Raw genomic sequence first — 24,028 nt, 5'->3', positions numbered from 1 at the left:
ACTGGTATTGTGCGCCTGATGAGATAGCTCGAGTAGGTAGGTAGTGCTCGAGTCATTATACCGGTATAAAAGATTACTGAACTTTGGAATAATCTATCGAAATCTTCTGATCCTTGAGTGTAAAATTCCAAGCATAGGTATTAAAGAAAACCATTTGAAAAGTATTTTGTAACTTGCATAGGCTATCACTCGCAAGATTTAGCTAATTGCTCGGAATGTCTGTCTAAGAAGTATAACTAAAGATTGTCTCACTCACTTATTTCAGAAGATGTGACTCGTAAGTCAATCTCAATTACAATTGTACCTACTCTTACCGTGTATCTTAGGCATCTTCGCGTTTGTGAATAAATGATGGCATGTAAAAGCATTCCTTACATACTGGTATTGTGCGCCTGATGAGATAGCTCGAGTAAGTAGCTAGTGCTCGAGTTATTATACCGGTATGAAAGATTACTGTAACTTTGGAATAATCTATCGAAATCTTCTGATCCTTGGGTGTACAAGTGTAAATTAAAAATTTATAACACCCCCGACAAATGAATACAGTAACTAGAAAAGAGCTGATAACTTTCAAACGGCTGCACCGATTTTCTTGGATTATATCTAAGAACACTCTCGACTTACCTTTCAAACAAAAAATAACTAAATTATTCGGTTCATTAGTTTAGGAGCTATGATGCCACAGACAGATACACAGATACACACGTCAAACTTATAACAACCCTCTTTTTGGGTTGGGGGTTAAAAATGCACACAATTTCCAAAAATTAGAGGTGCATGCCCTGGATCGAACCCCTGAAACGATAAACAGAAGACCTTTTTAAACACTAGGCTATCATTGCTTTTCATTAGTTCTTTTTAGATTTGTAAAATTGCGTTCTATAAACATTAAGGTACATCGTGAGGAAACCTGCATGCCTGAGAGTTCTCCAATTTGTTCTCAAAGGTGTGTGAAGTTTGCCAATCAACACTATGCCAGCGCAGTGTCTATGGCCTAAGCCCTAAACCCTTCTCACTCAGATTCTAAAATCTATACCACGCACTTAGTCTTTGCTCAGACTTAAGACACTGTTAAAAGGAGACAGCGTTATACCACTGGCATAAATCTGTCTCGTTTTAACTGAAACTTAAGCCTAAGCAAAGTCAAAGTGCGGACTATAGACCTCAACCTAAGAGATCTGTACTCAGTAGTATGCCGGTGATGGGCCTGATCGTGATCGTGTTACACCCTAACATAGCTAGAAGACGATTGGTGAAACTTCCATAATTTTTGCCAAAGATCCAAGGTCCATTTACTGCTTGGATATTTTTAAGCCAAGGACTTTACCCTCATCTGTGTTGGCGTTAAAGGTCATCATATTCATATCTCAATAATGATTCATGCAAAGGCGAAAATATTAAAATCCTAAAAGTTTAATCTTAAACGATACATGGTGTAATCAATTATCCCCATTCAGTAAATTCTTTATCTGTGCATAATGCGAAATCGTCAACATTACAACTGAAGAGTTCCGTATAAATATTTCAATCATGTACCTACATCAATGACATTGTACCGATGGATGTAGGTATAGTCTACGCATACCGCTTAGCGCGTCACTGCCGCGCGTCGCGGCTCGAGAGAATATCGTGCGGGGCGCTGCCGCGACGCGCAGTTCTGTTGCAGTTCAGTTCAAGTGTGTGGGCACCTTTATAAGTCATTTTAACTCTATTCAACTGTCATGTCTAAAACCTAACTACTACTGGACTAAAATCGTACTTGACATGATATTTGACACATAAAGTTACAAGTGTAAATTAAAAATTTATAACACCCCCGACAAGTGAAGGTTACAGTAACTAGAAAAGAGCTGATAACTTTCAAACGGCTGAACCGAATTTCTTGGATTATAGCTAAGAACACTGGATCAAGCCACCTTTACAACAACAAAAAAAACTAAATTAAAACCGGTTCATTAGTTCAGGAGCTACGATGCCACAGACAGACACACAGATACACGCGTCAAACTTATAACACTCCTCTTTTTGGGTCGGGGGTTAAAAATGGCGCATGAACTCATTTTTTACGCATTATATTATGTACCTCTTTCCCTCAGTCAAGGAAAGTCCATATATCTACTCATGTGGTCCATACCATCTGCTTAACCGCCCAAGTTATCGCGAGGTTGCCCTACTTACTAGTAGGGAATGAGCCAGCAGATTTTTTTTTACAAAACCACAGCGGAACTCTAAAATCAGGCGCTTTTCACGCTTTTAAAGCAACAGATTTACAATTTGCGAAGGCTGTTACAAAAACCCGCTCCTTTGACCACACCTCCTGTCTGCCAACGAGCACGACCCTTCTCTTGAGGAAAGAAGACACGCAATGTTTCTTCCTACAGAACTATATGTGTAGAGGACCAAATGGTCAAACTCAGTCTCTCTAAATTCTTTTGATGAATACATCTTTGATAAAAATGCAAAGTGATCGTAACAATTTTCTGCAGCAAGGTCCACTAAAAACTAAGTTGGTTTGAGTTAAGATAATGGGTCTAGAATCTAGATCATGGAAGTGTAACGTACGTGATTTTTTTAATTTTCCTTACTTGCATTGTCAAAGCTTCTAGTGATAGTGGAATGTGTGTATGTGAGTACTTTTTATGTACTAATAAAATCACGCATTTTGGGGGTTTTTTTGACTTTTTCGTTTTATTGCGCTTGACGGCAAGTGTGCTTAGAAAACCAATTATAAGGTCTAGACTGAAGCGTGCTTCTTCAAAAGATTCACTCTTGCTTTGAAGGTTATACGTGGCATTGGTTTATTCAAAAACTTTTAAGAGGGCTCTCTCCGACATTCGTTTCATACAATCGTAGTTCCAATTTCATTTGAATATTAAGCAACCAAAGTCCATGAAATTTTGCAGACACATTCTAGAAACTAATATCTATGTCTGTGGTTTTCCAGATTTCTGTTAAAATATTCGGTTTCAAGGTTACGCGGTCTTAAAAATTCACATAAAAATCTTTGAGCCCCTGTAATTTTAAAACTACATATTTTTAGAAAAATTTAAAACACTACAGACACAGATATTAGTTTCTAGAATATGTTTGCCATGGACTTTGGTTGCTTAATATTTAAATGAAATTGGAACTACGATTTTATGAAACGAGTGACGGAGAGAGCCCTGTTAAGCCAGGCTTATAAACATTTTGAATCGGTCAGTGAGTGTCATGTCAACTCCTAGCCACGTAGATTATTGTTAGTCATAGCGGCCATCTTAAATTCAAATTTAACGAGCTTTTCCCATGAATATGCATAGAATGCTGGCCGAATACTACCTTTTTCTGAATCTTTTGAACGAAACTATCAATGTACGATGAGGATTTATGTCGATTGTTCAATGCTGGTTTTTAATTCCCTAAGTTTAGATCACACTATACACATGTTGCAAGACAAAATGTTGCTTATGTGTAGTGACAGTTGAAAAAGTGATTGAGTAGGGATACGTAAGTAACGATGGTGATCTTATAGCTAATCCATCAATAAGCCTGTATGCGTTCACTATAATTGGACGTAAGTCTTTTGGAGAGCGCCTGACCACACACGGTCATACGCCATCTTCATTTACCGACTTCCTGCCATCTTAGGGTCGTCGATCCATCTGGTTGGAAACAAAGTGACGTAGGGACCCATCCCCTAAAGATAAAAAAGTGTACGAAAGACATGGGTCAAGAAAAGATGGTCTTTTATTCGTTTATTATTTATAACCCTCGCGCACTGAGGGTTCCGTGCTTGGGTGTTTTTTTCTGACATTTTGCAAGATAACTCAAAAACTATTATGCTTAAAATAAATAAAAATCAGTTTTAGAATATTATTTTTGATGAAAAGCCGCCTTACTATAGTATGAGATCAACTGTAGCGCTGTCAGCGTAGACAGACAACAGATACAGGGATATACTTACACAACTAATGAATGTCCATTGCTATACATGGGTGTCTTTTAGAGATTTTTCACATTTCATGGTCTTTTAATTCTTATGTCCAGCGACTCTCTGCAAACCATTTGATGGCATCTGTATTCCCAGTGCAGGTACTTTAACCTAAGTATGTCAAAACTGTGCGACGTTCTCAGACCTCAGTCTTCCAATTATATCAACCAGTATCTGCCATTTATTACATTATAAAGTATAGCTCTAAATGGACCTGATAGTAATTATAAGTGAGGAGGTTAGGAACAAAAAGTGATAAATTATATGTTTACTTTTTTAAAGAAAAATGAGAAATACTTTTGAAGGTAAGTATATTATATCAAACTTTTTAAATTTTTATTTATATTTTTAGGAATTTGGATAATGAACAATACTGCAAAAATAAAAAATAAAAACTATTTACAGGTTAGAAGTTATTTATTATAAAAAAAACAAATTATCACCTTTTGACCCATACAACTGCTAATTGTCACTGTTTGATTCTTACTTTTTATGTTTTTTTCGAGTGCCAGTGTTTATTTGTTCCACCCGAACTGGTAATTCTTCCATACTAGTGAAGCAAAACACGTAAATAGCAATAACAAACAACAATAAATTAACACGATACAATAACGATCCGAAAACACTACGAAAAAGACATCTGACATAGGTAAGCATAACACAGACAACGAAAATCAAAAATATAGATAAATAGCACCACAAACTAAATACCGCCACTGACAGAACACTGTAAATCTGTCATCTAACTCACTTTTTTTTAGTTAGCCCGCAGGGCGATCGGCTAAAAATGTATCAATCATTAAAGGACAGCATTAATGTCAAAACATGGTATTTACTATTTAGCCAATGGGATTGGCCAAAAACCATGTTTTGACATTGATGCTGTCCTTTAATGATTGATATATTTTTAGCCGATAGACCCCCTGGATACTAGCTTTTTGGGCTGCACAATCATTCGAAATCATAGAATTACATATTAAATGAAATAACAACTAATTTATCACTATTTGACACAAACAAGTACAGTTTCCTTGCTGTTTCTTTTAAATTTAAACACTTTTTGAACCGAAGGTAGGATTAAAAGATAGAATTTGTAGAAAATATTAAAAATTATCACTTTTTGTAGCAAACTTGATATTGTAAAAAAGTTTTTACAATATCAAGCACGTTTTGGTACGAAATAAAACCAAGGGTGGATAGAAATCAAGGTGTAGATGTAGGATAAAAATTAAAAAAAATAATGGAAAAATAGCGAATTATCACTTTTTGTTCCTAACCTCCTCAAGTATAGATACAGGCGACAGGACAAAAAGTATTAAGACAAAAAAGTCTTAAATATAGAAAAACACTTATCTTTTTTCGTAGGTGCGTCTCACACTGTATATTGACCGATTATTTGAGAACTTTTTTGTGTATAGTTGCTAGAAAAAAGTTGGTTTTGTCTAGTATTGTCGATATAAAAACTTCAATAAAAGAGCTGTGAAGTTTTAGCGGCGTTCAATTTTAATGTCTTGTTAGTTGTTAGATATATTTTTTGGCTAGCAATATTTTTTTACATATTTAATAGGTCTTGATGACTCATTAATTAGGCATTAATCTTGATTCTTGATAAAGCGCCTCCCTCCCTCCCAGTGGTAAGCGTTGTGGTCTTATTAGTGGGAGGCCCCAGGTTCGATTCCCGGCAGGGGTTTAGAATTTTATAATTTCTAAACTTCTGGTCTGGTCTGGTGGGAGGCTTCGGCCGTGGCTATTTACCTCCCTACTGGCAAAGCGATACCGCCAAGCGATTTAGCGTTCCGGTATGATGCCGTGTAGAAACCGAAGGGGTACTTATAGGTTTAATAAAAACTGCCATAACCTTTCCAGGTTAGCCCGCTTCCATCTTAGACTGCATCATCACTTACCACTAGGTGAGATTGCAGTCAAGGGCTAAGCTGTATCTGAATATTAAAAAAAAAAAGAAATGGAAATAATGAGAGAGAGAAACCATTATCATCGTCTTCTCAACCTATTGCCGGCTCACTACTAAGTACAGATCTCCTCTTAGAATGAGAAGGATTTAAGTCATATTGCTGGCCAAGTGCGGATTGGCAGACTTCACGCACTTTTGAGAACATTATATATGGAGAACCCTCAAGCAGGTTTCCTCATGATGTTTTCCTTCACCGTTAAAGCAATTAGTGATATTAATTGCTTAAAACACTAACTCCGAACAAGTGTAAATTAAAAATTTACAACACCCCCGACAAGTGAAGGTTACAGTAACTAGGAAAGAGCTGATAACTTTCAAACGGCTGAACCGATTTTCTTAGAATTTAGCTAAGAACACTCTCGATCAAGCCGCCTTTCAAAAAAAACTAAACTAAAATCGGTTCATTAGTTTAGGAGCTACGATGCTACAGACAGATACACAGATACACACGTCAAACTTATAACACCCCTCTTTTTGGGTCGGGGGTTAAAAATTTGAGAAGGGCGTGCCCGGGATCGAACCCCCGACCTCCCGAATAGAAAACTGACCTTTTAACCAGTAGGCTATAATCGCTTATACTTTTACAGTGCGTGAAAACTTACCAACTACCAAACGCATTCAAAAAAAACCGTCCAAGTGCGAGTTAGACTCGCGCACTGAGGGTTCCGTACTCGGGTATTTTTTCCGACATTTTGCACGTTTAATCAAAAACTATTGTGCATATATGAATGTACAGGTAAAGCTCTTTCATATTATGATACCCCACTTGGTATAGTATCTTACTTTGAAAATGAAACACATTTTAATTTTTTTTCTGTGATTTACCACAGATTCACGGATTTCGGATTTTTTCTTTTAGTTGTGCTATATGACCTACCTACCTGCTAAATTTCATGATTCTAGGCCAACGGGAAGTACCCTATAGGTTTTCTTGACAGACACGACAAACAGACGGACAGATGGAGAGACCGACAGACAGATAGACAAAAAGTGATCTTTAAGGGTTCTTTTTTTTAAAGATACGGAACCCTAAAAACAGATGGTGAGTATGTGAAAATAATATTTTATTGCCCTTTGTTCGCCGTCACAAGCATTCCACAATATGAGAATACGGCATATTGTCGATTTGTATATTGTGTTGTATGAAAGCCCGTCAGGTGCTATACACATAGACGCCACATTTGATTCGAAATTTTTGCAAATTGAACAACAAAACTGACCGTATAACTTAGTTCTACATTATTTTCTATACTTGTATTTATTTATTGTATTTAGTTCTATAATATATGGTAGAGATTGCTCCAAGCAATAAGGCCGCCTTTGCACACAATTATTGTTTTTTTTTCTGTTTTCTTCTTTCTCTGTTGTGATCCTTTACATATGTTTTTGTGTGCAATAAAGTGTTCTATCTATCTATCTATATTAGCTTCACGCGTAAATAAGTAGATATAATAATATGAAACTACAAAATTGCATAACCAACGAATTCAAGGCATGCTATTCAGTTACCAGTTAGCCCTTGACTGCAATCTCATCTAATAGTAAGTGATGATGCAATCTAAGGTGGAAGCGGGCTAGGAAGGGGTATGGCAGTTTTTAACTAAGTTTAGGATGTGTTTAATTTGTTTAAAAATACTGATACAAAATAATAACGTTGATTTAATCGGCTAAAATATTGCACATCTTGTTCTTGAAATAGCTTGCTCTCACACTCAATAACGCTCTACCAAAAAGATGAACTGAGTATGTAAGTATTATGTGCAAGAAAGCCGAGGGGCCTTTCTGTATCGCAATTATCAAATATTCATCTATAGAATGTTACTGATTCTGATCGAAACTAAATTTTAGAGAATTCACATCTTCTTGCCAATGTGATAAGAAAAAGACAGACAAACTTAATTTAGTTTAACACGGTCAAACTCGTGACTTTAGGCACCATCGCATCGTGAGCCTATTATTTCAATTTGTAAGTACATATTACTAAAATTTAGTTTTTAACTTAAAATTATTTTTTCGCCTTTTTTTAGAAGCAGATCTATACTTTCTCTAAATTTAGTGATGAGAAAAACATCAGTGTTGACATGAATATAATCCTATTACACCTGTGCCAAGCCAACCATGTGTATAGCAAGTTTCATAGTATGAAAGTTTTCAAGTAAATCCATACAACACAATAAAGAATAAAGTGTGGAATGTGTTTTATGTTTCAAACAAATTACAGTGGCACTAAAAATATTTGTTACTATTTGCCCGCGACTTCGTCCGCGCGACTTTAGCTTTTAGGGTTCCGTACTCCCCTGTTCGTCAGTCCGTCTGTCTGTCAGTTGGCCGTATCTCGTGAACCGAATAGGTAGAGAGTTGATTTTTTTACAGAATGTGTCTTTGGCCGCTATTAAAATAAATAAGTAATGAACATTTCGAAATGGCCGTCATGACAATTTAAAAAATTGGTTGTCTGTAAAGTCGGCTTACTGACGATAGTTGAACGTGACAACAAAGGCCGATTGTGCTTCTTTGTCGCTCGTTCCGCGCTCTCGCTTGCACTTCAAGCCTTACATGGAACGCCTCAGAGCGAGGTAACACCGCATGAGTCATGCTTTTTCGTGCGTGCAGCCGGCTCTATCGAATTATAAGACGTTGTCACGTCAAAAATTAGAAAGAGGCATTTCTTGTACGATAGTACGGAACCCATCGTGCGTGGATCTGACTCGCACTTGATTGTTTTTTTTATAAAACCGTAGCAGACCTTTATTTGCTGAGATAAAACCTACTTGAAAACAAGCTGCTTATTGAAATTTGCAACGGTTACTAGTCGATGCCCGCGACTTCATCCGCCTAGACTTGGATTATTTAAAAATTCAGTGCGAACTTTTTGGTTTAAAAAGTAGCTTATAATATTATGCATCCTATGGATGTAACCTAACCCATCAAAACCAAAAATTCGCGGTTTTCAGATTTATTCCTGTACTTGTACTATAAGACCTACCTACCTGCCTTTCATGATTCTAGGTCAACGGGAAGTACCCTAAGTAGGTTTCTTGACAGACACGACAGACAGACAGACAACAAAGTGATCCTATAAGGGTTCCACTTTTCCTTTTGAGGTACGGACCCTAAAAATCATCAAGATAGAGGCAATTAGACCCCACATTCATAACAAATGAACCAAACTTAAATCAGACAAAAGTTCAAAAGCAAAACCACGCAAAAGTATAACCTTTGCAAGAACGCCTTTGCATAAAAAAGTAAAAATATCACCCAATCAACCTTTTCAAAAGGCACATAATAACGATCTCGACTGCTTTAAAAACCTTTTTTTTCCCAACAATTAATCAAAGGCGGCACGAAAAAAACCTAAGACTCAAAAAGTTCTGCATCCATGCATTGACGGACCTCTTTTCAGCGACTGTCAAAGTGACAGTTGATTTATTATTTTCCATTGTGGCAGCACTGGTTCGTTATGGCGCGAAAGCCATTTATATTGCTAATGACATTTAGAGATATCTAAAACGATGGATAATAAATGAAGTACAAAAAAGTTGGCTTGCGATGTAACTTTGTTATGGTTGTTGTCTGTACATCTTCATCCATACTAATATTATAAATGCGAAAGTGTGTCTGTCTGTCTGTCTGTCTGCTACCTTTTCACGGCCCAACAGTTTAACCGATTCTGACAAAAGATACAGGATTAGCTTATATCCCGGGGAAGGACATAGGCTACTTTTATCCCGGAAAATCAAAGAGTTCCCACGGGATTCCTAAAAACCCATCCGCTAAATTGATGTGTATGAAATTTGGTACCAAACATACAAATCGGTTAAGCGGATAGGTTTTTAGGAATCCCGTGGGAACTTTTTAATTTTCCGGGATAAAAAGTAGCCTATGTTCGTCCCCGGGATATAAGCTAACCCTGTACCAAATTTCGTCAGAATCGGTTTAACTGTTCGGCCGTGAAAAGGTAGCAGACAGACAGACACAATTTCGCATTTATAATAGTAGTATGGATTAGTATGGAAGTATGGATCGTCTCTACCTGTCCCTTCGTATTGAGAGAAATACCGTGCTCAGTAGTGCGCCGGCGATGGGCTGATCATGATGATGAGTTTAAGTGTTAATTTCTACACAAAGCCACGTCAAAACTCTTGTCTCATTCACATCACATATAACCTGTACAGACCACAGAGTAATGTTATATTTTTTTTATTCCCATATGTTCATGTTGACCTCTGACCACCGGTAATTACTCTGTATTGACTAATTGTACAGATAATATGCGTAATTTATTATCAGATTAGCTGTTGCCTTTGAAGAAATAAATTGCATTCTTTTTATAACCTTCGCAACGACTTCTATAGGCTGGTAACGGGCTGCCATATTTATTTTTAACAGGGCTCTCTCCGTCACTTACTCCATACAATCGTAGCCCCAATTTCATTTGAATATTAAGCAACCAAAGTCCATGAAATTTTACACACATATTCTAGAAACTAATATCTGTGCCTGTGGTGTTTTACATTTTTCTAAAAATATGTAGTTTTAAAATTAGAGCGGCTCAAAGATTTGTATGTGAACTTTTAAGACCGCGTAACTTTGAAACCGAATATTTTAACGGAAATCTGAAAACCACAGGCATCGATATTAGTTCCCGGAACGTTTCTACTAAATTCCATTAAGTATGATTGTTTAGTACATATTCCAATCAGAGACGAACTACGTTTGTACGGAGCGAGTGACGGAGAGACCCCTCTTAAAGCATGCTCGTAAGTTTCGATTCGACTTCGTCTGTGGTGGCGTTTGCTGGCGCGCGTGTTGTGTCTTTTTGGAGTGTTTTTTTGTTAGAAGTGGCCGGTTTTTGGGTTCTGCTGGTGTTAATTGCTGGTGGAACTGACTGGGAAGCGCTCTAAAGGGGCGCCGCGTGTATGTCGGCGGGCGCCGGCACAGACGGAGTCCATACTTATACATATAGTTTCCCTAACTTGTAAATAAGTACAAACCTGACATTGGCTAATCAGTGTAAAGCCAGACGAGAGAGAAAAAAAAAAAAAGTTTCGATTCCCAAAGGTGCTTTAACATATTTTTAACATCGCCCCAATTGGCGTCGATTCTGATTTCTGATGTCTGTCTCTAAACTAAATTGAGAGTATCATGCATCTTTTTCTTCATTCATGCATTCTTTTCAATATTGTAAACAATCGTAAATTAAAAATTTATAACACCCCCGACAAGTGAAGGTTACAGCAAGTAGAAAAGAGCTGATGACTTTCAAACGGCTGAACCGATTTTCTTGGATTATAGCTAATATCACTCTCAATCAAGCCACCTTTCATACAAAAAAACTAAATTAAAATCGGTTCATTAGTTTAGGAGCTACGCTGCCACAGACAGATACACAGATACACACGTCAAACTTATAACATCCCTCTTTTTGGATCGAGGGTTAAAAACTAGTAGTTGTGGATATTCATCAGTAAATCAGCAAATATTAAAAAAAAAACTGAATTTTTAAAGTGGATTTGACTTAAATGTTCGCAGGTGCACCAACAAAATAAAAAAGGCAAAATTCGCTTCGCACTTAATTCCAAGTTCAAATAAAATCGTTGTCAATGTTGGGAAAAAATGTCATGGATCTGCAAAAAATATTAGCAACGCGTCGAAACCCGTAGATACCTAGTCGGTACATTTATCTATCCTAATTATATTGTGAACGCGAAAGTTTGTATGTATGTATGGATGTTTGTTACTCTTTCACGCAAAAACTTCTAACGGATTTGGCTGTTTGGAATGGAGATAGATTATACCTTAAATTAACACAGGCTACTTTTATTATTATTATTTTTAATCTTTTTTTTTAGTTTACTTGCATACTCGTGTGGTTTGTTTTTATTTTATAAGTTCAAATACAGATTTTTACAAATGTTAAAAATTCTTTTTTTTTTATTTTTTAAGTTTTATGTACGAACATAGCTACTACAGGTAGGTACATTTTTTACTTAAGTGTTAGTTTCATATTGATCCTGACTAATATTCCCCTTTCCCCTCCAACTAAGCGTGAGGCTTGTGCTAGGAGGGTACGACAATAGTGCAACGGGTGGGGTTTGAACCGCCGACCTTCCAGATTTAGGTTTTAATGGGCATTTGGTTATACATTAATAAATACGTGTTGCAGGATTTTAGGAAATTCCACTCCTTATTGATTTTCAAAAACCCTCAAGCAAAGCCAGGGCGGATCAACTAAGTTTTAAAACTAAACCTTAAAATTACGATAATCTTTTGATTCTCGATGATTTCCTTTTAGTGATTTTATGTAAAAAAACTAACAATCTTGGTCGTTCGGTCTAGCTTTTGTCTTTTTTGTCTAGAGTTAAAAAGTTGTCTTCTACTAAAATATTTATTTTAAGACGTCTAGCATTTTTAAGTCTAATGACCTAACCATGATCTACTTGGTTTTTATCTTACTTTAACTTTTTCTTGATAAAATCAGCGTCGTCGGTAGATTAATCATGAAAAATACGAACTAGGTAGGTACTAAGAAATCAAAAGACAAAGGAAAATGGTCTAAAAACAGGATAGGTAAGTATATTAAAAGAGAATGTTGAGTAGGTACATGGTAGGTTTGAATTTAAGTACATGTATATCTAAAAGACTAAAACCAAGTGCTCAAAATAAAAACTTTTAAATGACATAGGTAGGTATGTAATATAAAAACGCATTATAAGCCCTAATTCGCACGAGCGTTAAAAAAGCGTTGCATTAAAACCCGGCGTTGCGCAGAACATACAAAGTGCGCGTTAAAAAAGCGTTGACGTCTGAACAGATACTTCGGAATGCTTATTTTGTTTTATTTGAAACGCTTTTTTAACGGACGTTAAACAAGTGTAAATTAAAAATTTATAACACCCCCGACAAGTGAAGGTTACAGTAACTAGAAAAGAGCTGATAACTTTCAAACGGCTGAAACGATTTTCTTGGATTATAGCTAAAAACACTCTCGATCAAGTCACCTTTCAAACAAAAAAAACTAAATTAAAATCGGTTCATTAGTTTAGGCGCTACGGTGCCACAGACAGATACACAGATACACAGACACACAGATACACACGTCAAACTTATAACACCCTTCTTTTTGGGTCGGGGGTTAAAAAGCTCTCGTGCGAATGAGGCCTTAGTTCATGCAACTAATTTTTCAATGTAAAACATACAATCAGTCATAGACATACTAGTTTTCGCTACGTTGTTTATATACTATCTCTATGCAATCAGTCGAAATTAAAATTAAGACAGAGAAATATAGACGCTATTGCACCGGAATGTTTGACAAAGTTGCATAAATCAATTTGTCAATGTAGCCAACCTAATAAAATAATGCATTCGCACCTTTTGTTATCTGTGGTAATATGTCTTTTAGCAGCTTTTTAACACTCAAGCTGGACTTCGTCTGTGATGGCGTTTGCTGGCGCGCGTGCTGTGCTTGTTTGGAGTGTTTTTTTTGTTAAGAGTGGCTGGTTTTTGTGTTAGTTGGTGTTTTTTGGTGGTGGGAAGCGCTCTAAAGGGGCGCCGCGTGTATGTCGGCGGGCGCCGGCGCAGACGGAGTCCATACTTGTATAAATTCAATAACTTGAAAATATCACAAACTTGACATTGGCTAATCAGAGTAAAGCCAGATTTAAAGAAAAAAAAAAACACTCAAGCTCGCGGAATGCTTTTGCTTTTGCATTCTTATTTTTGAAGCACAACTGCCGTTAGATTTAATAAAAATATCGGCCAAATGTGAGTCGGATTTGCACAAGAGGTGTTCCGTACCATCATACAAGAGTAATACTTTTTAATATTTTTGCGATGTAACTACAAATTCACGGTTTTGGAATTTCCCCTTTACTTGTACCACATGCGACTGTGCCACCTGCGTTTCATGATTCAAGGGGACCCTAAAGGATTTGATTCCCTTGATGGGTCCTGAGAGACACGACAGACAGACATTAAGACAATGAAGTGATCTTATAAGGGTTCTTTTTTTTTCTCTGGAGATATGGAACCCTAAAAATAGGTCCATAATTTTGGTCAGAAATTCTGGATTAGTTTGCACGTTCTGAACAAAAACCTAATTAAAATCACTTGTACAAGTATTTAAAAAAGGATTTCCCATTTCAACTGCCAAGAGCTAATCTTAAAAAATCCTGATAATCTTGGAAATATAAAAACAAACAGGCAAGTACTTGCTAAAGCGAATAAACTCTTTACACACAGGTCACAAGAAATGCGAAATAAATCTTACCTGAATTATTTCTTTTGGACAATTTTAAATTACTAAAGCTAAAAGTCTAGGTGTAAAAAGGTTAAAATCTAGATTACTCAGAATCGTCGCCTAAAACTAGAGATGTTATGGATATATAATTTCGGATCCGGATATGGATATGGATATTGGTAAAAAATAATATCGGTTTCGGTTACGGTTATGGATATTAAATTATTTCGGATTATCCGATAGTTTCGGTTACGGATATTATTTTTTTAAGGAATTGTAAAATGTGAACTGATGAAGGTGTCGCATTCCAGCGGAGTGCACAGTTAATTCGTACGAGTGTAGTATTTAGTTAGACTCCGCCCTATCCGAAATTATCCAAAACTTTTATTACGGATTCAGTTACGGTTACGGATATTTTTTTATTTCGGATATCCGATAGTTTCGGTTACGGATATGGATATCCATAACAACACTACCTAAAACCACCGAATCCGTCGCTATTTGAAGAAAAAGCGATCTAAGATTGATTGAGATTTTGAAACCTCAATGAATAGCTATTTTTTTGTGTCCGTTTTACTTGATCGGTTTATTTTTATTGTGCACAGATTTGACTATGATCTCACTTACCTATTTTTAATTGAACTTATTTACTTAAAATCTTTAAAAGTTGCAAAACATAAAAAATGCAATGCTTCTTGGTTGCTATTTGGTAAATTATTGGCTAAAACCATGGACATAGTATAGATAAAATTTGCAGTTTTTGCATGTAATAGCGCCGGGTAGTATTTAATTTTGTAAAATGAGCTAACGGTTTTTCATACTAAATTTTTTTTAAGAAAGGTTCCGTACCATCGTATACGAAATCACACTTTTTTTAGGGTTCCTCAAAAGGAAAACGGAATCCTTAAAGGATCACTTTGTTGTCTGTCTATTTATCCTATCCCGAATATGTCTATCAAGAAACCTATAGGATACTTTCCGTTGACCTAGAATCATGAAATTTGGCAGTTAGGTAGGTCTTATAGCACAAGTAAAGAAAAAGTTCGGAAACCGTGAATTTGTGGTTGCATCACAAAAAAAAATTAAAATGTGTTCATGAACAAATTATTAGTATTTTAAATTTTCAAAGTGAGATAAATATTTATACCAAGTAGGGTATCATATGAAAGGGCTTTACCTGTACATTCTAAAACAGATTTTTATTTATTTTTATGCTTAATATTTTTTGATTTGTCGTGCAAAATGTCGGAAAAAATACCCGAGTACGGAAACTGTAAACTTATTGTAACTTGAACATGAATTCTTCTCAGAGCAACCGCCGAGTTTCTTGCTGGTTCTTCTCGGTAGGAAAGGCATTCCGAACCAGTGGTAAATTATTTGACGATTCAAAAGCACTTGAAAAAGTTTATTTGAATAAAAATCTATTCTATTCTATTCTTTAGAATCAGACCAAGCCAAGTACCTACCTAACCGGCCAAGTAGGCGTCAGACTCACGCAGCGAGGTTTACCTCGCGGCCTGAGTCTGACTCCTACTTGGCCGGTTTTTTTTTCCTTTTAAGGTACTGAACCCTAAACATATTATTATCTAAGTAGGCACGACATTCATAACAAGAATTTCGTAACTTTTATCTGCGTCTAGGTATCTGCCTAACGTCCATATGCTGGCATCATAAAAACATCCAAAACCACTCCTAGATAAGTTACGTCCATTTACGTTGTACTGTCTCGTAAAAATACACTCTTATCACGAGATTAAGAGGTATGATAGCCAAGTGACGTCATTACAAAGTTATACAGTACTTCTATTAACACAAACGAATTTCAACTTTAGCATTTGAAGAATACAGTTGAATTTTGTATGGCAAAGTTGTGATTTTTTTCCAAATTCAACGTTTATTAGTGTCCAGTTTTATATTGTAGCCGCATGAGGTTTTTAATTTACAACGTTTTATTTGCGCTCGCTTTTGTCATTGCTATTGGAATTTAAACTTTCGCTCATTGTAATAAGGGTGTAAAGATACTTGCTCTATTTTTGGGATATTTTTGTTTTAAGTAAGTTGTTCACACTTGGTAGTTATGCTTAAATTTATTATGTCTTGGGTCTTTTGTGGAGGCCTTTTTCATTTTATGAAATTGTTTGATCGTGGAGACTAAAATATGTGAACTATTTTAGGACTAGAGTCTAGACTCTAGACTTTAAATACATTTTAATTTTTTAATTAAAATTAACTTAAGTGTTTGTTGATGTGCCTACCTAACTTAAAGTATGAATTTGCTAAATAATGAATATACTTTACATTTTTAATATACACCACAAAATAAGTACGGAAACAAGTGAAAATTAAAAATTTATCACGCCCTCCAGCACGATGGACCGACGATATATAGCGGCTGGCAGGAAGTGGCTGGATGAGGAAGGCTGAGGACCGGGTGTGGTGGCGCTCTTTAGGGAAGGCCTATGTCCAACAGTGGACGTCCACAGGCTGATGATGATGATGATGATTAATTTATGTAGATATAAGATTAATAAAAGTTTTAGAAAATGTATTTTTACCTGATTTTTATTGTGTTATAAACAAATAGGTACCTAACTAAGGCTGACATAAGCAGCATACGCTGACTTTTAGAATTAGAGTTAAAATGAGACGGATTTATCGGTTTCACATAAATCTGTCTCGTTTTAACTGAAACTTAATAGCTCGTTCACACAGGCTGCGTAAGCGTAGACGTAGCGCGTACCATAGCGTTGTAATGTATGAAACTGTATGAAACATGGCACACTGCTTGCGTAAAGCGTGGGCGTATGCGTAACCCGATGTGTTAGGGGCTTACGCGCGTCACTACGCACGTGTCACGTGTACGTGCTTGGTGTGAATCGGCCTTAATTCTGAGCAAAGTCAAAGTACGCTCTATAAATCTCAGCCTAAGTATAAACTCGGTGAGGACACTTTTTTTATAGAATATTTTTAAAAGATTACTTCCAAATTCTATTTCTTCGGAGGACATTGTAGAGGTTTTCTTTGGGGAGGCGGCGGAGGCAAATCCTCCCTACAAGCGAGCCTCTCTCTCAAATCTGCATTTTTACTGCACGCCATATTATACATTGATAACACCGCCTTCGCAACCATGTAAGTGAAAGATCGGAATACTTCATCTGTTTCCTTGGGAAAGCATAGCGCTCCCGTTGTCAGAAAACCGATACTGGTGAAGAAGAATCTACGAGGTAAACCACCTCCGCCACCTGAAAAAAAAAAATTAATAAAATTAAAGTAAGTATAAAAAAATTACCTACGTAAGTACCAAATCTTGGGCTAAAAAGAAATTTGGGATTGTATGTAGGCAGTGTATGTATGTCTGTCTGTCTATCTAGTGTCTGTCTGTCTGTCCGTCCGTCCATCCGTCCGTCCGTCTGTCCGTCCGTCCGTCCGTCCGTCCGTCCGTCCGTCGTGTCTGTCAAGAAACCTATAGGGTACTAACCGTTGAGCTAGAATCATCTAGGTAGGTAGGTCTTATAGCACAAGTACAGGAATAAATCTGAAAACCGCGAAAGTAGATAAAAGTGTTTCAATTTTCAAAGTAAGATAACTGTGCCAAGTGGGGTATCATAATATAAAAGGGCTTTACCTTTTTATTCTAAAACAGATTTGTATTTATTTTTATGCATAATAGTTTTTGATTTTTCGTGCAAAATGTCGGAAAAATTAACCAAGTACGGAACCCTCGGTGCGCGAGTCTGACTCGCACTTGGCCGGTTTTTATTGAATAGCGTACCTACCTAATAAATATCCTGTGAGAGTTCCAACACCAACCACAGCTTGTCTGACTGTCAAATTATCTGGATCTCTCATGGTTGCTTTAAAATCATTCTTAGCTTTTTTAACACATGCACAGGTATTAACACAATACTTATTTACAATGCATTTTGCTTGACACAAATTTTCTTGAGCAATCTTTCTATATTTCTTTGTATATGGTAGTAGAAATTTTTGTAATAACTTTGTGTTTCTTTCAGGGCATTTGTCTTTGTCTTCAATATATTCTTTATATTCGTAATGTGGGGACTGGTATATCGGTAGGTCTGTGTATTTCATTTTCGGAGGTTTTTGTGGTGTTTCTGGTTGTTTGGCTGCGTGAACAACTGGTATTACATTGAAATTTGCTCCTAACAACGCCTTTTGTAAAGCATGTATCCATATTCTACCTATTATGTAAAGGTCTATATTGTCTTGGTTGGCTTTTGGTGTATTACTGTGTAGTTCTTGTGGTTGTTTGATTGCATACACTTCTGGTAGTACTTTGAGGTTCTTGCTTAATTGAGCTTTTTCTAAAGCACCTTTCCATATTCTTTCTATAATGTAAAGATCTCCGTGTAATACTTGGTCTATTGCTCGTGGTTTATTTTTTTGTGGTTCTTCTAATTGTTTGACTGTATGCACTTCTGATATCACTCTGAAGTGTCCTGATAGAACTTTTTGCAAAGATTTCCATAATCTTTTTAAAATATAAAGGTCTCCATTTAATGCTTGGTCTATATTGTATTGATCTGTTGCTTTCGGTAGTTTGGTTGCATGAACTACTTTGAAATTTGCTCCTAACTGAGCTTTTTGTAAAGCGTTTTTCCATATTCTTTCAATAATGTAAAGATCTCTATTTGATGCTTGGTCTATTACTCTCAGGGTATTTCTTTGTGGTTTATCTGGTTCTTTGGTTGCATGCACTGTTGGTATAACTTTGAGGTTCTTGCCTAATTTAGCCTTTTGAAAAGCGTTTTTCCATATTCTTTCTATAACGTAAGAATCTCCATGTATTACTTGTTCAGATTGGTCTGTACTTTTTTGGATTTCTCTGGTTCTATCCATTTCTTCTTTTATTAGCTGTTTTTGGTTATTACTTGAAGTTCTGGTTTCTACATAGTCTGCTACGCAAGACAGACAAGGTTGCATTTTTCGGCGTTGCTTTCTTTTGCTTATTAAGAATTTGTTAAAAAAAGTTGCAGGATCAAAAATAAACTATTGATTTTGACTTGATTTTGAAAATTCATGTGCATGACATTTGTGTCATTACTCATTATTTTATTGACATAATTATATCTCTATGGTATTGACACTTAGAATAAAACTTTCAAAGACAATAATTTGTATTTTTATAGTATTTTTACGAGTAGGTAAAACATTTTTTCCAAATTCGAGTTATATGTGGAAAAACTCTGAGAACATTCCGCATTTAACTTTGTATATGGACTTATTTATATAATATCTGTTACAAAAATGGTCTGAAACAAAACGTTATTTATTTATTTATTTTATTACCAACAAAACTCCTGTCTAACAAATACTATTATACAATAACTAACCATCATATAAAAAAAGAAAATATTAAGTACAGTTTTAAATACGTTTTTGATAGGACCAAGTTTATACATAGCTACAAATAGGTACCTATAATTCAATCTAGGTGGATTCTAGCAAATGGGAACCTCAAAGGTAGGTAGTATACGTAATTTCTCGACAAACCCGGGATAAACCATTCCAAATTCATTCACTCGACTCGAGTGCCAATCGACATCTGATTTCATCGATTCCGACTCGTTTCGAACTCGATTATTCGAAGCAATTGCATGAAAAACCGTTGAAATTGACATGGACAAGTACGCTGGAAGAGGTGTGCCATTATCTCACTTCTCTCTGGGCTGGTTTCTGCAACGTTTCCGTCTGTTGTGCGTGCGTTGGCCCTTCTCGCCTCCTTTCAGGCGGGCAGACAGACAGACAGACAGACAAAAAAGTGATCCTATAAGGGTTCCGTTTTTCCTTTTGAGGTACGGAACCCTAAAAATGACACTTTATGTCGAATGGTCGTCGCTTCGACACTATGTTGACAAATTTTTCAAGATTAACATTTAGTTCCGAGTACGGTCACATGAGGCTCACTGCTTTTATCAGCGCCAATATGGCAAAAAGCAAGTTGCTTCTAAAACAGGTCTGCAATCGCAGTTCCAGGGTGTTTCTATTAGTAGAGATCAGTGTTGAAAAACGCAAAAAAGATGGAAAAAGTCGCAAGTGCAACGTTTCATACTACGTATCTCCTATTTTCTGATGACAACATTAATTTTGCACGTAACTTGAAAGTGATTTCTATTTCGAAGTAGTATGGTTGGAAATGGATTGGCAATAGATTTTTAGGTTTTTAAGATAGATAGGTTACACAGGATTTGTTTCATAAGGAAGAACTACCTAGAGGAAGTAGGTGTGTGAGTTATGTAAGACTAGAAAAGAGCTGATAACTTTCAAACGGCTGAACCGATTTTCTTGGATTATAGCTAAGAACACTCTCGATCGAGCCACCTTTCAAACAAAAAAAACTAAATTAAAATCGGTTCATTAGTTTAGGAGCTACGATGCCACAGACAGATACACAGATACACACGTCAAACTTATAGCACCCCTCTTTTTGGGTCGGCGGTTAAAAATGAAAATCACTCATGATACCTAGTTTAAACATTAAAATATGTATTTTTTTTTTTTCAAAAATATACAAGAATCTTACAGGAAAACTTTTATAGGCAATATTCGAACAATTTCATAAGTACCGTCGGGCGAAAATACATAATGCCTCAAATATTATATACGGGGCATTGTTTTTCTGATGCCGGCCTCAGTAATCTTATTTTACACGGATATTAGTACACTGGAAATGACACATCGTTAATTAATATTAAATTGTTTTTTTTTAACCGGTTGAGTTGGACTTGCGCTCGAAGGGTTTCCGTATCATCGTACAAGAAATAACCGTTTTTTTTTTCATGTCAGCCATTTTATTTTTTATTATTTGTTATTAAAGCTGCATGAGATTTGAACATTCTGTGAAAATTTCAACGCTACCTATTATCGGTTCATTAGATACAGCCCGCTAACTGACAGACAAACGGACGGACAGTGTAGAGCCTTAGTAATTAGGTCCCGTTCATACCCTTCGAACGCAGAGCTGTAAAAATACTAGTCATAACTACACTACTAGTAACAGTACAGAAAGTACAGTTACTGAATAAAATTAGGGATTAATAATAACTAGCTGACCCCCGCGACTTCGTCCGCTTGGATTTAGGTTTTTCGGAATCCCGTGGGAACTCTTTGGTTTTCCGGAATAAAAAGTAGCCTTTGTGCTAATCCAGGATATTATCTATCTCCATTCCGAATTTCAGCCAAATCCGTCCAGTGGTTTTTGCGTGAAGGAGTAACAAACATACACACACACTCATACAAACTTTCGCCTTTATAATATTAGTGTGATTAGGTAATTTGCAAAAAAATTACCTAATTAATATTTTATGTTAATTACGAAGTTATTTTTTATTATTTATATGGCGGTCATTTTGCAATTTTTATTATTTGTTGTTAAAGCTGCAATAGAACACTCTGTGAGAGCTTTAACTCTCTAGCTATTAAGGTTCATGAGATACAACCCGCTGACAGACGAACGGATGGACAGCGAAGGCTGTTGTTCATTAGACGGTTCTTGGAAACATAATGGAGGGTTGGACGGATGGATGTATGGACAGCGGAGGATCCCGTTCCTCCGGGTTCGGAACCCTAAGATTCGCATAGCGTATTTTGTATGCTCAGCAACGCTACGCTCACTTCCGGTCTCTTCCAGCATCTCTACATCCGGTAATGCCGCGGCGCTCGGAGCAATCGGGAACAATAGGCGATAACTTTTACTGCTTATTGTGGTTAAAACACACCGGACTTCTTGTTAACTGCACGTTAAAATTTTATTATCGACGCGAAAATTTGCTTAGCCCTTGTTGGCTTCATCTTGACGACTTTATATGATTCACCTTTAATTTGGTGTTCTCTTTTTAACCCCCGACCCAAAAACCGGCCAAGTGCGAGTCAGACTCGCGCACTGAGGGTTCCGTACTCGGGTATTTTTCCAACATTTTGTACGATAAGTCAAAAACTATTATACATAAAAATAAATAAAAATCTGTTTTAGGATGTACAGGTAAAGGCTTTTCATATGATACCCCATTTGGTATAGTTATGTTATTTTGAAAATTGAAACACATTTTTTTTTTTTTTAATGATAACATGATTTTCATCCACAAATTCGCGGTTTTCAGATTTATTCCTGTACTTGTGCTATAAAACCTACCTACCTACCAAATTTCATGATTCTAGGTCAATGGGAAGTACCCTATAGGTTTCTTAACAGACATCACGGACAGACAGACAGACAACAAAGTGATCCTATAAGGGTTCCATTTTTCCTTTTGAGGTACGGAACCCTAAAAAGAGGGGTGTTATAAGTTTGACGTGTGTATCTGTGTATCTGTCTGTGGTATCGTAGCTCCTAAGACCTAAACGAATGAGCCGATTTTAATTTAGTTTTTTTTTGTTTGAAAGGTGGCTTTATCGAGAGTGTTCTTAGCTATAATCCAAGAAAATCGATTCAGCCGTTTGAAAGTTATCAGCTCTTTTCTAGTTTTCTTATAGAGGTTTTTGTATGGGAGTTTTTTAAATTTTAAGTTTCTATACTATGAATTTTGTAGAATATTAGAGCTTGCTTTGAGTAGGTACTTTTTTGAACCCAGATACAAGTTAGCCCTTGACTGCAATCTCACCTGGTAGTAAGTGATGATGCAGTCTAAGATGGAAGCGAGGTAACCTGGAAGAGGTATGGCAGCTTTTATTAAGCCCACACTATTTTGGTTTCTACACGGCATCGTACCAGAACGCTAAATCGCTTGGCGGCACTGCTTTGCCGGTAGGGTGGTAACTAGCCACGGCCGAAGCCTCCCACCAGACCAGACCTACTAAAACAACATAAAGCGGTCGTAAAATGGCAAACTGCTTTTAAATTGTTAATATTTGAATACTTATTACAATCTGTTTGTATTTTTAGGGTCCCACGCGGTGGACTGTGAATTCGTTGGTGGGTGTTAAGGGGAAGTCCTTCTGTTTATCCTTTCTAAATTCATCCATACCTACTGATATTATTAATGCGAAAGTGTGTCTGTCTGTTGGATAGCTTTTCAGGGCCCAACAGTTTAACTGATATTGATGAAGTTCGGTACAGAGTTTGCTTACATCGCGGGGATGGACATAGGCTATTTTTTATCCCGGAAGCTAAACCTGAATCCACGCGGATGAAGTCGCTGGCATCACCTTGGGATAAAATGAAACAATGTGTCGTTAAAGTGCAGTATGAACGCCAAACTGAAACCTCCAATAGGAATGTTTTCTAAGTCAAAAATAAATTATTTCTCAGTGGTTATTATTAAATAGGTCTGCCAAAATATCTACACGTATAATTCACGTCTTTTGTTAGTTTTGTTGACTGCGGCTGATATATTTAAGCCACTACTTTGTAGACATATTTTACGATGTTGTTACTTTGTGTGTGTGCACTAAAGTGCTATTTAGCGATAAGACCACCTTTTTGTACCTACATTTTAAGTTTTCGTTTCTGTAACCTGTCATTTGTGTGTGTTATGTGATTGCACCACATAACACAAATAACAGGTACAGGACAGATACTTTAGTATATACATAGATACATACATAAAGTGTAAGTAAATAACTAAAACAAACTGCTTGACCTTAAATCATCAGATGCCCATGTCAGCACTAAGGCCTACCCCCGCGGTCACGCTCTGGGTGGACTGCGTAAAAAACAGTTTAAGTGACACGACCGTGACTAAGCGATTCAACTTTTCGAACTGTTTTATCGTTTCAAATAACCAGACGATAAACTGACTGTCTGACTGACATAATATCAACGTAGAGCTGAAATCGCTGGGTTTAGAAACTTGAGGTTTTGCATGTAGGTAGGTATACACTATAC

At 36.5% G+C, this 24,028-nt stretch overlaps 1 protein-coding gene across 1 annotated transcript; it reads right to left on the bottom strand.

The window, feature by feature from the left end:
- Positions 1-580: 580 nt before the first annotated feature.
- On the bottom strand, positions 581-19,207 carry LOC123878988. Its single transcript, XM_045926442.1, has 3 exons — positions 17,961-19,207; positions 16,877-17,426; positions 581-591 (listed from the first exon to the last, which is right to left on the bottom strand). Exons 1-2 carry the CDS (start codon positions 19,126-19,128, stop codon positions 17,173-17,175), a joined length of 1,422 nt encoding a protein of 473 aa, XP_045782398.1. The 5' UTR covers positions 19,129-19,207; the 3' UTR covers positions 581-591; positions 16,877-17,172.
- Between the last annotated feature and the right edge of the window lie 4,821 nt (positions 19,208-24,028).

This window comes from Maniola jurtina, chromosome 27, assembly GCF_905333055.1.
Source record: "Maniola jurtina chromosome 27, ilManJurt1.1, whole genome shotgun sequence".
Taxonomy (NCBI): domain Eukaryota; kingdom Metazoa; phylum Arthropoda; class Insecta; order Lepidoptera; family Nymphalidae; genus Maniola; species Maniola jurtina.
The sequence above is the reverse complement of the archived record's forward strand: the minus strand, read 5'-3'. Positions and strand labels throughout refer to the sequence as shown.